The 14,366-nt window shown below is 44.1% G+C and overlaps 1 protein-coding gene across 1 annotated transcript in view; it reads right to left on the bottom strand.

Moving 5' to 3' along the window:
- Positions 1–13,809, bottom strand: part of atg2a (autophagy related 2A) — a 41,333-nt gene extending 27,524 nt beyond the window's left edge. The window contains exons 1-7 of the mRNA XM_012866083.3: positions 13,240–13,809; positions 12,691–12,853; positions 10,474–10,623; positions 10,143–10,245; positions 5,430–5,574; positions 4,746–4,943; positions 4,546–4,645 (exon numbers count right to left, since the gene is read on the bottom strand). Coding sequence (XP_012721537.2) covers positions 4,546–4,645; positions 4,746–4,943; positions 5,430–5,574; positions 10,143–10,245; positions 10,474–10,623; positions 12,691–12,853; positions 13,240–13,410 — 1,030 coding nt within the window. The 5' untranslated portion in view covers positions 13,411–13,809. The remainder of the gene's footprint in view (positions 1–4,545; positions 4,646–4,745; positions 4,944–5,429; positions 5,575–10,142; positions 10,246–10,473; positions 10,624–12,690; positions 12,854–13,239) is intronic.
- Positions 13,810–14,366: the final 557 nt, after the last annotated feature.

The raw sequence follows: 14,366 nt of genomic DNA, 5'->3' as shown, positions 1-14,366 counted from the left end.
AGCACATAAGTGTAAAGTAGAAAGTCAATGAGAAATTTATTTTTTTTGACACTGAGAAGTGAGACATGAGACATATTTGCCCTTTTCACTCTGACACCCCTCAATAAAACCCAGAGCGATGAATCGCCTTCAGAAATTATTAAATAGCTGACCTGTGTGTGATTAATCTCAGTATTAACAAAGCTGTTGTGTGAAGATTTGAAGCCCAAAAAACACAGTATGCGTAATACAGAACCAGCATTCAGAGTAATAACAATAATACATTTTATTAGTAATGCACAAAAAAAAAATGCACTTTACATGTGACCTCAAATCTCAAAGTGCTACAATGACAAAGAGATAAAAACAACAGAAAAATGAAACATTAAAACAACAACTAGACAGAGTATGCCTTTCTAAATAGGAAGGTTTTAAGTTTTTATTTTTAAAAACATCCACGTCTGCATGGCTCTGAGATGGTCGAGGAGAACGTTCCACAGATGGAGAACCGTGGCTTCAACGGCTCTGTCGCCCATAGTTTTGAGCCGTGTCCTGAGTGAGACCAGACAGTGCTGCTGGCCTGACTGGGTCTGGGTCGATGTTTGGGGTGTGAGTAGTTCAGTGAGGTAAGTGGGGGCCACACCGTGCAGACAGTGATGGGTGTGTGTATTCTATACGGAGGTGGACAGGGAGCCAGTGCAGCGGATGGGGGTGATGTGCTCATGTTATCGAAACCTCCTGAGGATCCTGGCAGCATTGTTCTTAACATATTGGAGCTTTTGGAGGCCCCTGGGAGGAATCCCGATGAGGAGTGCATTATAGTCCAACCTGGAGGAGACAAAGCCATGAACAAGCCTCTCTGCAGCAGGGAGCAAGAGGTAGGGCGCAGTTTGGAAATATTGTGGAAGTGAAAGAAGGACGTTTTGCAGATAGAGGTGACATGGTTGTCAAAAGAGAGGTGGGGGTCAAACTTAACCCCGAGGTTAGTAACAGAGGGAGAGAGGAGAATGGCGTAGAGGAAGAATGAAACATATGATAGGGGAAGAATGTAATGTGTTAGAGGTTCTGGTTTGAACGGATTCTGTTTTTGTCTCATTTAGCTGCAGGAAGTTTTGACACATCCATGCCTTAATCTCCTCCAGGGAGGAGCGCAGACGGGTCAGGTTGGCAGAGGGGAGGCTGGAGGGAGTAATCAGGAGGTAGAGTTTAGTGTCGTCAGCATAGCAATAGAAATTATCCATGGTTGCTGACAACATGGCCAAGGGTAAGTATGTATATGGTTAAAAGGGTAGGACCAAGTACGGAGCCTTTAGGGCCCGACAGGTGACAGTGTGAGGACTGGATTTTGCCTTCCCCACGCACTGGGTCAGTTTTGTGAGGTAAAATTGCGTGTACTTATATAGTGCTTTATCGAGTCCAACGACCCCAAAGCGCTTCACACTACAGTCAGTCATTCACCCATTCACGAGCACATTCACACCCTAACGGTGGTGGACTATGTTAGTAGCCACAGCTGGGGCATACTGACAGAGGCAAACTGGGATAGTTATTGCGTGATAGGTGGTGAAGGAATGTCTGTTGAGGGGATGTCTAAGGTGTCTAGGGTGGTAAAAATGAAGAACAGGTGTCTATTTTTGAAGTGAAAAGGTGAGCAAATGGTTGCAATTGGTAACTGTGTGACTGTAGAAAAGGGAGATCTGTGGTTTAGAAATGTGATTTATAGTGGAGAAGGGTAGAGTACCTTCACCGGGTCGGTGAGGATGTCCTGCCCCAAGTGGAGGAGTTCAAATATCTTGGGTCTTGTTCACGAATGAGGGAAATATGGAACGGTATCAATAGGCGGATTGGTGCTGCGTCGATTTACCGGTCACCTTGAAGTTCCCCCGGAGAAGCTGGCCCAAGTGGCTGGGGAGAAGGAGCCTCCCTACTAAGGCTGCTACCCCCGCAACCAGACCCCAGATCAGGGGGAGAAGATGGATAGATGGATGGATGAAAGGAAGGAAGAGTTTTTTGGGTTACGTGGGTTATTGTTGATAAATGTGGAGTAGTGTTCTGGCCTAGCTATAGAGCGGGCCTTTGCGTATGTCCTGCGATGTTCCCGGTACGCCAGCTTGTGCACTATCAAGGCAGATGTTTTGAAAGCACGCTCCAGTACATGGCTAGACCTCTCCATTGTTCTCATCTAATCCGTGAACCAGGGGGCAGAGCGGGAAAAGCCGACAGTCGGGGTTGTTAGTGGAGCACGAGTGTCCATGAAGGAGCTGAGGCTGGTGTTGTAGAAATGCATGAATAATGTGAGGAGGGGAAGAGAGATTGAAGATGTTGAGTAAAGGAAGTGGAGTCATTGTTCTTGATGTTCCTGAAGGTTATGTGTCACTTTGATTTGTTGAGAATGACAAATGAGGGGACATCGAGGGTGACGGCCAGGTGGTCCGAGACGCCGACTTCATAAACTTCAAGATCAGTAACTGAAAGTAAGTCCCTGATCACCAGGTCCTAAGTATGTCCTTTAATGTGTGCAGGGCCATTTACGAGGTGTTGAAGATTAAGACAGCCCAATGCCAGTCGGTAGGTATCGAAGTCCATATGTATGCAATTACCAAAATATTAGAATATGCTGTACAGAGTGAGATGAGAAAGTCGTGAATGACGGAAATTAAAGCCTTTTGTGTTTTAGGTGGGCGATAGATGAGGGCAACTGTTGCAGAGAAAGGATATTTTGCAGTCAAAAACCAGACTTTCAAAAGGAGCTGGTGCTGGGCACAGAAATGCGGTGAAGAACAGCAAGCCCCCCCCCCCCCACCTCGGCTAGTTGTACAGGCTTTGTGCAGGTAGTGGTATCCAGTAGGACAAGCCTCATTCAGATGCGAGTAGACCCCAGGTTGCTGCCATGTCTGTTAGACAGTGGATATCAATCCCTTTGTCTAAGATGTGGTCATATACGAGTCCAGCTTTATTTGACAATGGTTGCACATTGAATAGTTCCAGAGTGGTGTGAGTTTTAGATGGCACTTTATTCAGAGGGCAAAGGACGGCGAAATCCATTCCAGGTTTTCTGCTGGAGCGCTTACACCCGGCAATATCAGTACCGGGCCTAGGGCGACTCTGATGACGCATCAGTTGTGCGACAGGACGCAGTCCAGAGGGACGAGATGGTGCTGTGGACCCCACCCTGGTTCCCTATGGCTGTATCGGGGATGCATCCCATAGCCGTTTAGGGGCACTGTTGTTGTTGTGAGTCCAGATCTGCTGCAACGACAGACAACATGGTGCTGGATGAGGTAGCAGGGCTAGCAGCTAGCAAAGATCCCGGCAAGTAGCAATGAGAGACAAGGATGTCATTCCACTTGCTGACATTCGCTTGTAGAAGGACGTGATGCAGGATCCGTGGAGTTTGATGGAAATCTGGAAAGTTGTTAGCATGGCCGCTCCAAACAAACAGTCATTGGGCTTCCAAGCATCAGAGGAAAAACAGTCCAAGGAGGTCATGTAGCACCAGGACAATTGCCGAATGCACAATCAGACTTTAAGGCACAAACCGGCATGGACAGGACTTTAGGATTAGCTCTGCTTAATCCATCATCTGAAGGTGGAACGAGTGCCTCAATAACAAACCTATAGCCGTCCACCTAAACTGACAGGCCAGGCAGAGAGAGCATTAACCAGAGAAGCAGCCTTGAGGCGTGTGGTAATTCTGGAGGATCTGCAGGGATCCGCAGCTCAGCCGGGAGAATCTGCTGTCAGCTAAATCATTAGATTAGATTCTGCCATATCCTGTCATGGACGAGGGACAAAAAGAAAGCTGTTGTTGAAATAAAACTATAGGAAGTTTGTCACGACCCGTGTGGGAAATGGCACCAACATGAAACTTTTAGGCCTCCGTCCAAAACCCCATAAAAAGGAGGAATTATAGATCATCCTGATCCCAGTATCCACACAGAGACGTCATGCGCTGGGGATGTTTTAACGATATTATGATAAACTTAATTTAGCAGGCACGTTACATTTTCAGAAACTAATGTCCAAGTCCTATAAAAACCACGGAAGCAGCAGCAGCAGCATAAAAACACAAATAAACACTTTTGCAACTGAGAAGCACTAGGAAGAGCGTTCCTCAGCAGGGACATCAAACACAGCCAGAACTACAACGGGATGGATGGAGTCAAAGCTTATTCCTGAGTTAGAGTGGTCCAGTCAGTCGGATTGAGAATCTGTGGCAAATCTCGAGCATTGATGTTAACAGAGGCTCTCCATCCAATCTGACAAGCCACACTTTTTAGACGCTCATTTGTAAAAAAACTTTGAAAAAAACACACATCCTTTTCCTCCCACTTCACCGTCATGCATGACTTTTGTGTTAGTCTATTATACAGATCCAATAAAATACATCAAGGTCCATGGTAGCTATACATGAATGTGAAAAAGTGGGAAACGAATACGCCTGTAAGGCATTGTACCTCAACCATTAACAACATCAGCTCACTCAATACCAACATGACCATCAGAAAGGCAGAATGGAAGACCCAAGCTGTTCTTTACGATGTCAGACAAGCGGATGAACCGTACCAGTGTCTATGCACAGCGCCGCCAAAAGGTCCGACAGATGCGTTATTTGATCCGGAGACAGCAGCAGGTGGACGCAGCCCACCTTCCCGTCCAACTCCAGCTGATGAGCAGAGAGGAGGAGGAGGAGGACAGAGGCACCAGTGTGAGAGAAGAGCCATTTTCCAGAACATATTAAGTTTTCTAGAAGGAAACACACACACCTTTGGTCCAGGCAGCATGTCGTTCTGTTTGATCTTCACCGTGGTTTCTATGAAACCTGAGCAGCGCCCTATAGGCAGCGGCTGAGACGGGGGGCAGGGAGTGGTTTTCAAGGGTTTGGCTTCTTCCTCTCCCTCCTCATCTTCTTCCTCTCCTTCACTGGCTGTGGCTGAATTTAGGTGGACCATCCCAGGAGGACCCTGAGAAATTAGGGCAATCTTTAAGTGTTTAAACCAGATTGTGGAATTTTACATCTCTCATATAAAGCAGGATTTTACTATGATTGAAAAATAAACAATATTTTATCAAAAGGAGCTTAAAAGCTTTTACTGGCAGAAAAGACTAAGAAATGCTGGCTGTTATCAGTCTGATAAACATCTTCCTAATAGCTTAATTCAGTCAAACTGCACTTTTAACAGTGACGCTCGGAGCCCCAGACTCCCAGGATCCAGTGAGGATAAAGCGCATTAGGTCAGAGTTTGGCTTGGGCGAGACATCGGCACACAATGGATCAAGTACGAGCAAAAACAGAGAAAGTCCCGCAAAATCTCTCCCAAATATTTTGTTTGGGTGGTGAGGAAGAGGTATAAGGTTGGAGTGCAATATGCTTTTAATTTGTAGGAGTCCTTTAAAAAAAAAACAACAAAAAAAACAGATGATATAGTTTATAGAGTGGCATCCTTCACCTGTGCAACACCGATGATGTCGTAGAGCAGCTGAACGTCGCTCAGCTGGAGGATCTTGTGCAGAAAGGCAGGAGGCTGGTGGATGTCGACAGGCACGGCAGTCTGGCTGGATGGATCTTTCACGGCTTCATCAAAGTACTCCAGGCTGGAAAAGTACACACACGCTCCACAGTTATTATTATATTAATATTATTACCAAGGCATTGTGCTATCTAGCAGACAGAAATAGAAAACATTTCAGGAAGTGAGAGGGGAAAAAAATCCATTGTTCTTTTGAAGGATTTAAGTTAACAAGACAATAAACAGTGACTCCTGACCATAAACTCATTCAGAATCAGAAATACATTAATAATCCCAGGACGGAAATTATTTAATTCATTTAATTTATTCCCTCAGGACCGACTGGGATCAGCACGCGACACACCCGACGGTTTTCACCGTTTACCAGTTCAGCCACCGTCTTCTACTCTTTAGATCAGACGTCTTCAATTAAACAACCATGGGGTCCGTTCAAAGAGATTTCTCTCAAAGGGCACGGATAAAGAAACGTACGATAAATAAACACAAACTTAAACGCATGTGAGGTCGTCACCAAAAAGACAATTTATTATCCCTTTACAGGTTTGCATAACAGGTGCTCTGTTTTGATTTCGTCCACATTGAAGGAGTTATTTTAAAGATGCACTGATCTGACTTTTTCTGGTCAATTCTTATTAAGGTTTTCTTTTAAAGGTCTGACATGCTAATCTCAATCGATTGTGATTTCCCCCCCCACAACAAAACAAAGTAATAAAGAAAAAAATTGCTGCATATTGTTTGAGATCTTATACTAACAAGCCCAAAATATTATGGGTCTCAATATTTGAAACCGCATAAATTATTGCTTTCACGGTTCTCTAATCCTGTGTAGCTCTTTTATTGGTGTTGTGGGCCTGTGAGAACGCCACTAAACTCTACAGTAACTGAGTACTATTACTATATTACTATTACTACTTTATTATTACAACAGTGACATTCCTGAGAGCGCGACGTACAGATGCCTCAAAGGTTTTCTATAAAAAGCTGCTGCTGGCATAAAGACAAGGAGCAGCACAAAGAAATTGTCCAGAACTGAGAGAGTCCCCTCGTTGTTTGATCTGCGCGATAATTGAGTCAGGGTAACGAGCTTCTGAGCTTTCTGACACCAGAGTCTGCAGGAATTTACCTCTGAACCTACTCTGGATTTCTTCTAACCCCGCTTTGTGAGACGGGCTAATCGATGCACCTTTATTTTTCATTAGGATCTTCAATATCTGTCATTCTGATACTATTGCTAAAAATTGGGATGACACCATTGAATTAACCAGTTAGGCCATATTTTTCTGCCTCTTTTCTTTCTTTACCATTAAAAGCCCCCGTTAAAACACACATCAGGTGAGAACATTGAGAGCAGTCGGTCCACTCAGCTAGCCTCGTGAGACCATCCTGATCTCACGAGCTTTCAAGGTTTCAGTCTGGCTACTCTCCGTTAAAGAAAATTTGGAGCCGTTCACCAAACGTACATCCAATCAGCGTTGGCTTTGAGGCGGGTTGAGGTGTGACGCAACGAGAAGCGCGACAGTTCAATCTAAAGAACATGGCGGCTTCAGCCGATGAAACTAGCGTTAGCGTGGCTATCGAGCAAGTTTTATCGGAATTACAGAGTATTTCTTTGCTGAGCTAACGAGCCTTTACCTGCAGCAGCAAGAGTAGCTTGGCTTGTGGTTGTGTTTTCGTCGTCACTGTTAGTTCGTCATATGCTTTGTTGATCTGATTGGTTTATTTGGCCTGTCTATCACCAACATAGGCCAATCAGCTAACCAGTATTTTCGCCCCTTCCCAAAGTTACTTCAACGGAAGGTTTCCAGATGGATATGCGAAGCAAATCTATCTGGCGGAGTCAGGTTACCACTCAGCCGGCCCAATTTATAAAATCCATATGCAGAGAGTGAATTCATCACATTTCAAATATACACGTAGCATCTTACAAAAATATTGCATCCAAGAAGTGCTGCTGACTGTGAGATTACACACACTGACTTTGTGCTAGTTATGATAATCATGAGTGATTAGATGGGTGTGTCCATTACACAGAGCCGGTCTTTTGCAGCCGTTTTAAAGCACAGAATTGTTTCCTCCATTTTTAAAAACTGTATATACAAATTTAGCCATAAAAATATTATTTAAAAAAGAATCATCTTTTGTTCTTTTTTTGTCACTTATGCACACCTTATACATGGGTCAACAGAATGCAGTTTACATCTTACTTTAGATGCTTTTCTATTAAAGATGCTCATAAATAACCAGATTTGGATGTACCATGTCCAGCATCTTCTGCCAGGTGTTTTTGGCTCCTGCTGGATTGCCATGAGTGGCACAAGCACCAGAAAGACTGCAAAGATTAAAATGCATCACCACAAAGGGCGCTAAAAGATGCACGGTTTACAAATATCCACTTTAAATCTAATAAATCGATCCAAGTCCAGATTAAACTTGATGTATGGATCTGCAGTGCAGCTTTCTGCTTCAGATGATCCAACCACTGCAGTCGAGGATTCCTGCATCACAGCACCGCAACACTGAACTCCACTCTGTTGTACGGCCAAAAAACAGGAAAGTCACTGACCGCCGATGCACACGGCTCGTCTGAGCAGCTCTGTCAACAAGCCGGCCAAACAGGAAGGGTTCAGCAGAAGCAGGGAACACGAGGCGTCATCAAGGAAAAGGTTTGGCTGCACACTTCTGAGCCTATTTGTAATAAACATGTCGTAACAGATCATGTTGGGCTGATGAGTTTCTACGGTCGTGAAAACTAGATTTTCTGTCCAACAAGAGATAAAAACTAAATATATACTCCTTTTAGCTGTAGAACTTACAGCTTATAGGAGTATATATTCTTGTTTTCCCTATAAAAAAATAGGAGGAAAAAACACAACCAAACATGCTGTGTTTAAGGGTTTCCTTAGAATACAGGCTACTGTGACCACCTTTTTATTTATTGCCTAAAAAAAAAACCTGATCACTGCACACACGGGTCACAGACACCTGCAGTGCAGCGAGCGCGGCGCTCAAACCCAGCCGAGGGGAAGAAACTCGTTCCTACCGACCCGGTTGGACATCAGCGTCATCCTTAAAGCTCTTTGGTGAAACCGTCACGTTTATAGCGGAGCAAGGGCCTCTTCTTTGTGTAAAGCCGAGGAACAGGGAAATTGAAATCCAATTTCAGGTCTCCGTTTTGCTTCCTTTCATAACTGGCAGCAACACAAATGCTGATGTAAGAGATTTTTACCTTTAATGTGCATTGTGAGGAACAGACTGGTGTACTATTAAAGCAACGTTGTGGGTTCATGCTAGCAGCCCATGTGGTGGGCCTAGACACCATAAACTTGACTCCAAAGAGAGGAAAAAAAAAAAATCAGGGAGGGCATGTCGACATCTTCAGGCTATGTTATTAAAGCTTTTCAGGTAAAATAAATTGGATTTGAGTTCATGTTGGTGCGTCCTAACCTGACTCTAGCCAGATTGATATCGCTCCGCTTAGCTTCACTCACACACATCTGGGACCTCTCCCATAGAGAGTGATTTCTCCAACCAATTTTATTGTCTAGCCAATCAGGACGCAGGGCAGGAGTTTCATAGATGTGACGTAGTAGAGAAGCGACCGTGAGACTGTTTTGATTCAGTGAAATTTTTTGGCAGCTCGTTGAGGAAGCAAGCGTTAACATTGATGCTGCTATTTCTTCCGTGTTGTCCAATCTACCTAATATTGCTTCATTAAAAGGACATCAGAGAACGGCTCTGAAGGCTTTTGTTGGTGGAAACGATGTTTTCGCCCTTCTCCCGACTGGATTTGGCAAGTTTTGTTTTTTTGGGGCGCGTCCTGGAGCGGTTAGCACGAACCATATTAGGAGGCCTTTAGTCCTCAACGCGGTCGGCCTGGGATCAACTCCGACCTGCGGCGCTTTGCCGCCTGTCTCCCCCCCTCTTCCTGTCAGCTCACTGTCAATAAAACGCGTGCCTCTAGAGCCGCAAACACATTTAAAAAAAAATAAAAAACTAAAAAAGTTTTGTTTTTTCCTGCGTCGGTCTCATCAGCGTCACGGGTTAGCTTCGGTGTGAGTGGTTGAAATAGCACGTCGATAAAGATGACAGACAAGTGGCTTATCCAATCATATGCAAGGATTTTTGATAAGGCCCAGCCTTCTGAAACGCCATTCCTATGGATTAGTCCCAGATGGATGTGAGTGGAGCTAGGCGGAGTTAAATACATCTGGCTAGAGTTGGCTTAGGTGTGTCCGACTCTGGCCAGAAAACTAAAGCAGGTCCGGTTTCTGCTATTAAAAAGGAAAACATGGAGTAAGAAAACTTTTATGTTGCAAATCTTTTGGTCTATATTGAAAGGGTGACAATGAGTGTTCACATGTAGGTAGCTGTGTCTGTAACGATCCCGATCAGGCCGTTTTAGTGCGTTTGAACTCATAAACAGACCAGAGTAGCTTTTTTTTGCTCGTCAGGTGAGCGGCCCTCTGCTGGCATATTTTACCTATAAACACAACGTGTTTAATGATGCCTGTAATAGCGTTTTCACATCATGCGACGTCGTCAAATAGCCTCTGACTTACCAAGTAAGTAAAAATGTTTTGCCTTTATGTTTCATATGATGACAAAAGCGGTAGAAAGAAAGCACCAGCTTACCGTTGGATGTGCACCTCTAAGGCAACACCTGTTTTCAGGTCCAGGGGCTGGTGCTCAATGCGGACGATGGTGTCTATAAATGTGACTTTGATGCGACGAAGAACTGCAAACAAAGTTGATTTATTAAAAAAAAAGTCAGAAGGGATTAAAGAACTTCATCCCAGTTTTCATCCGTTTAATTAATGAAATACAGCTCTGTTTATTTTATAAGGCACAGAAAGCAGAGCTAACCAGGTAAAACATTAATCAGGTTGATCTCTGAGAACTCAGGGGCTGAACACAAGTTTAAATGCTTCTGACGACTATGAGCCAAACCAAAACATCTGCTTACCTGTCTCGATAGTCTGTGCAAACATCTCAAGCCCCTCCAGTGGTGCAGGCGGCTCTTCGGACGCCTCGGGGGGGTCCTTTAGGCACTCCTTGGCCAGCTGCATGCTGGAGGTCATGCTGGACGACCATCCCTGCGACTCCCAATTCCCGCCTTCAGGAAAAGAGCAAGACAGGATGCGGTGATTACAGTAATCCTGCAGTTTCTGAGATTTAACTACAGATCAGCAGCAGCTTTATTTGCCGTGCAGTTGTGCTCCGAGACATTTTATTTTAGAAAGGCATCCGCTGGGTCCTTATGAGGAAAAACAACATAACGAATAATGAATATGTCTAGATGTCTTTGGTTTTCTGCAGACCAGAGAGAAAATTAAGAAATGCTTTTAAATGGAAGAGGACCTTTTTCCTATTTGTTGGTAAACTGCAAAATGTAAATATTTATTATGGAGGTAAATAATCATTAAGACGCTTAAATCTTTCATAATTCATGTAATTACTTTTTTAAATGTTTACCTCTCTCAGGGTGTACTCACACCAGGTAAGTCACTGGGTCCGCTGGTATGGGCCGGACCAAAAGCAGACTTTATGTATTTATTTATTTCGGTACCACTTTACAATAAGGCTCCCTTTACAGAGGCTTATAAATGATTTGTAGACGTATTATAATTTCATCTAAACACTTTATAAATCATTAATAGCTGTTTATTATTAATAAAGCCTGAGAACGAGACAACTCTACTTTATCACTGCATTAGAAACATCCACAACTATCAAAGGGAGACTTTTTGTGAAGTGTACACCATGACACAAAGTAGAATATTACATGGTACAGATTTATGTTTTCAAATGCTTAATGAGCTTACATGGTTGTACTTTAGACTAAAATGTTTAGTATAGCAACTCTAGATGATATATAATTTGAAACATTTTAGCCAAATATAGATTTGGCTCACTATTTGGCAAGAAACTGGTCAGTTTTTTATTTTGTCTGTTCCTCACCTTTTATTAATGGATAATAAACAGTCAATGATTTATAAAGTGCTTACAGATTAATGAATAACATATCTACAAACCATATTGTAAAGTGGTACCTTTATTTCTGTGTTTGGTGCGGTTTGCTTTTACACTGCACTTTTGCACGTCCACAATAGGTTGTAACAAAGAGACACGTGTTGTTCCCATTGGGCAGAAATGACACGGGCATGGCACAAACACGCAAATGGAGGAAAACTGTTTCATTTGGGATACAGAACAAACTGGAAATCTCCCGGGACATACCCGATTTCTACTAGTCAGTCAACGTTAGTGACGCTCATGCTTTTAGATTTCGTGCGGGTCATCTAGTCCTTATTGACTGGACAAAAAAAAAAGGGAAATTACGTCCTGTTGAGTCTGCTCGTTATATGTCATTTGCGTGCGTCTCACTGAAAATGGATTTTGGGTCCAAATTTCATAACTAGACTTATTGCATTGAGAGCATTGATTATTGCATTGATCTTGGAACCATGGTACAATTTATTAAAGTCCTGAGAGTGATTCCCCCACCCCCCTTTCCCCCCGCAAATATCCGTAGAAGCTGTCCGCATGCCATGTTGCTGGATTTTATGGACATGTGGCCGTGTAGAGATGGGAAAACCTGAATTCAATGATTTGCGGGGGTGACCCATTAACGTTTGGAAATATGCCGTCAATGAGACGCACATACTTCGTTTGTATGCAAACGAAATTTCGTTCTGTACGTACTTTGTGCATACAAAATGACAAATAAAGCTGTCTATGTCATATCTGATTCAGATGACATGCAAGAGCAAAGAAAAACACTCTAGCATAAGAAGATAAACATGAGCGGGGGTGGGGGGTGGAGGGTTGTTTTAGTTAGTATTTAACAACCATTTTGTTGATTGCATGTTTTTTCTAACAAACCGAAAACCTATCTTCCTATTTAATTGTATTTAGACTAGAAGACTAATTTACTGACCCAGCAAGAGGTTTTGGCAAATAATCGTCACCAGAAATGACCAAAGAAACATTTGTAAACATTTTCCCATCCCCATAGACTGGTTAACCGGCACCAAGACACGGTGTTTAAAAGTCACCGTTTCAAAACTGTACGCATGGTCCATCAAACAGCTCCTGTAGTTTAAGTTGGAGCCAGCTGGACTCCCAAGAAGTCCAGCTGGCTCTGCCTGAGTAGATCCAACTGGGTTTTCAACCGACTTACTGGTTCGGTACTTGGGCTGACACGTTATCTGGAGACCAGAAACTTCTAAGGTGCAGTGATCGGTGAGGAGAGCCTGCCAGGGGATGGTCACCTGTATGCTGCCCACAAAGCCGTCCACTATCTCCAGAGGAGCGCCAAGAGACTCCAGGAACTCATTGACCGCCTGTGGGGAGGAAAACAGAGAAAAACAAACAAAACATGGATGAGTTCAGGGGGGAAACAAAGAGAGAGAAATTCATCCTCGGGTTGATAGTGTTGAACATGTGGTAAACAGATCCATCTGGTTAAAGTAAGAGATAACACTAATCTTTGTGTGTGTGTGTGTGTGTGGGGGGGGGGGGGGGGGGGGGGGGGGGGTAGGGGGTCATGGGTTTCTCCTGAATGCACTTCCTCGAAGAAACAGGAGCTACGGCTAAAAACATGACGCTGGAGATTGTTGTTGAACTCAGGAGTGCAGTTGCGAAAGAGTCGAGAAGGGGGAGAGAGAGAGAGAAGGAGTCCCACGATCCACGCAAGACGTGCGCGAGCTGCTCCTTGGCAGGGACTCACCCACACGTCGAGGTTGATGTCCCTGATGGTGCCGCTGCCGTTGTACAGGTCCAAGCCGAGCTGCTCCAGGCTCAGCCGCTCCTGCAGAAAGTGACCGAGGTAGTGCTGGAGAAGGTAGCGACAGGCCCGCTTCTTGATTGAGCCCGACCAGGGGAAGAGCCAGCGAGACATAGGGCCGGAGAGCGCGGGGAGAGGGAGCAGCGAGGCGGCGCAGGAGGAGGAGTGCGGCTGCAGTCCTCTGGAAGCTGCATAACAGACTGAAACAAAGTGTTCAGCAGGCAGGAATGAGCCGCAGCTAGCTACGGGGAGCTAAGGAAGGAGGGGGGGGGGGGGACAAGCCGTAACTCCGCTTCTCCCACGGGTTTCACGCAATAAAACTACTAAATCCTTCGTGTCAGGACCGGCGAGGCTCCTCGGCTCCGTGAAGAGGACTCACTCCGACCGAGCGCCGCTCCCTCGGCTCATACTTTCGTTTCTGTCGAATTTACAGCGAGTCCGGTTTGATGCGTCCCTCTTGTTTCGGGCTTGTTTGTTGTTGTCATACGCCAACTGATGGCACAGTGAGCGTCAGTGCGTAACGCGTCACCGTGACTGTGAAACCCGGAAAGACGAGGCCCCTCCTCCACCGACCGCCATCTTAGTCAGGGCATTTTTTTAATACTCTCACAAATGTTTGAGAGGCAAAAAATTAAATAAATAAAATGTTGTATTATATGAATATTACGTTTAACTCAGAGCTTTTCAGGGTGCTTGCTCTTTTTCCAAATTAAAATTCCAGACTTTTTTTAAAACTGATATTTTTTTTCCCCCAAGACCTTAACTTTATGTACTTGTATACTTGTGTGCCTACTGCCTACTTCATTGGTTGAGATTGTACAAACTGTTTATTAGAAATGTTAATTTTTATAGGCTAGTATTCAATGAACAAATGCATTATTCACAGTAAATTATGCTTTTACTGATGAACACGTTTCCAAACATGAAAATCACAAGTACATGAATTTCACATCAAACAAGTGTTTGATTCCATTAGGCTAATACAGTATGTGACCAGTTAGTAAAATTATAGTTTTATAGCCTACCTTCCTATTTCTCATTTCACAATGCCTTTGAGCATACTGTAAAAT

Source organism: Fundulus heteroclitus, unplaced genomic scaffold, assembly GCF_011125445.2.
Source record: "Fundulus heteroclitus isolate FHET01 unplaced genomic scaffold, MU-UCD_Fhet_4.1 scaffold_51, whole genome shotgun sequence".
Taxonomy (NCBI): Eukaryota; Metazoa; Chordata; class Actinopteri; order Cyprinodontiformes; family Fundulidae; genus Fundulus; species Fundulus heteroclitus.
This window is presented reverse-complemented; position numbering and strand designations above follow the sequence as displayed.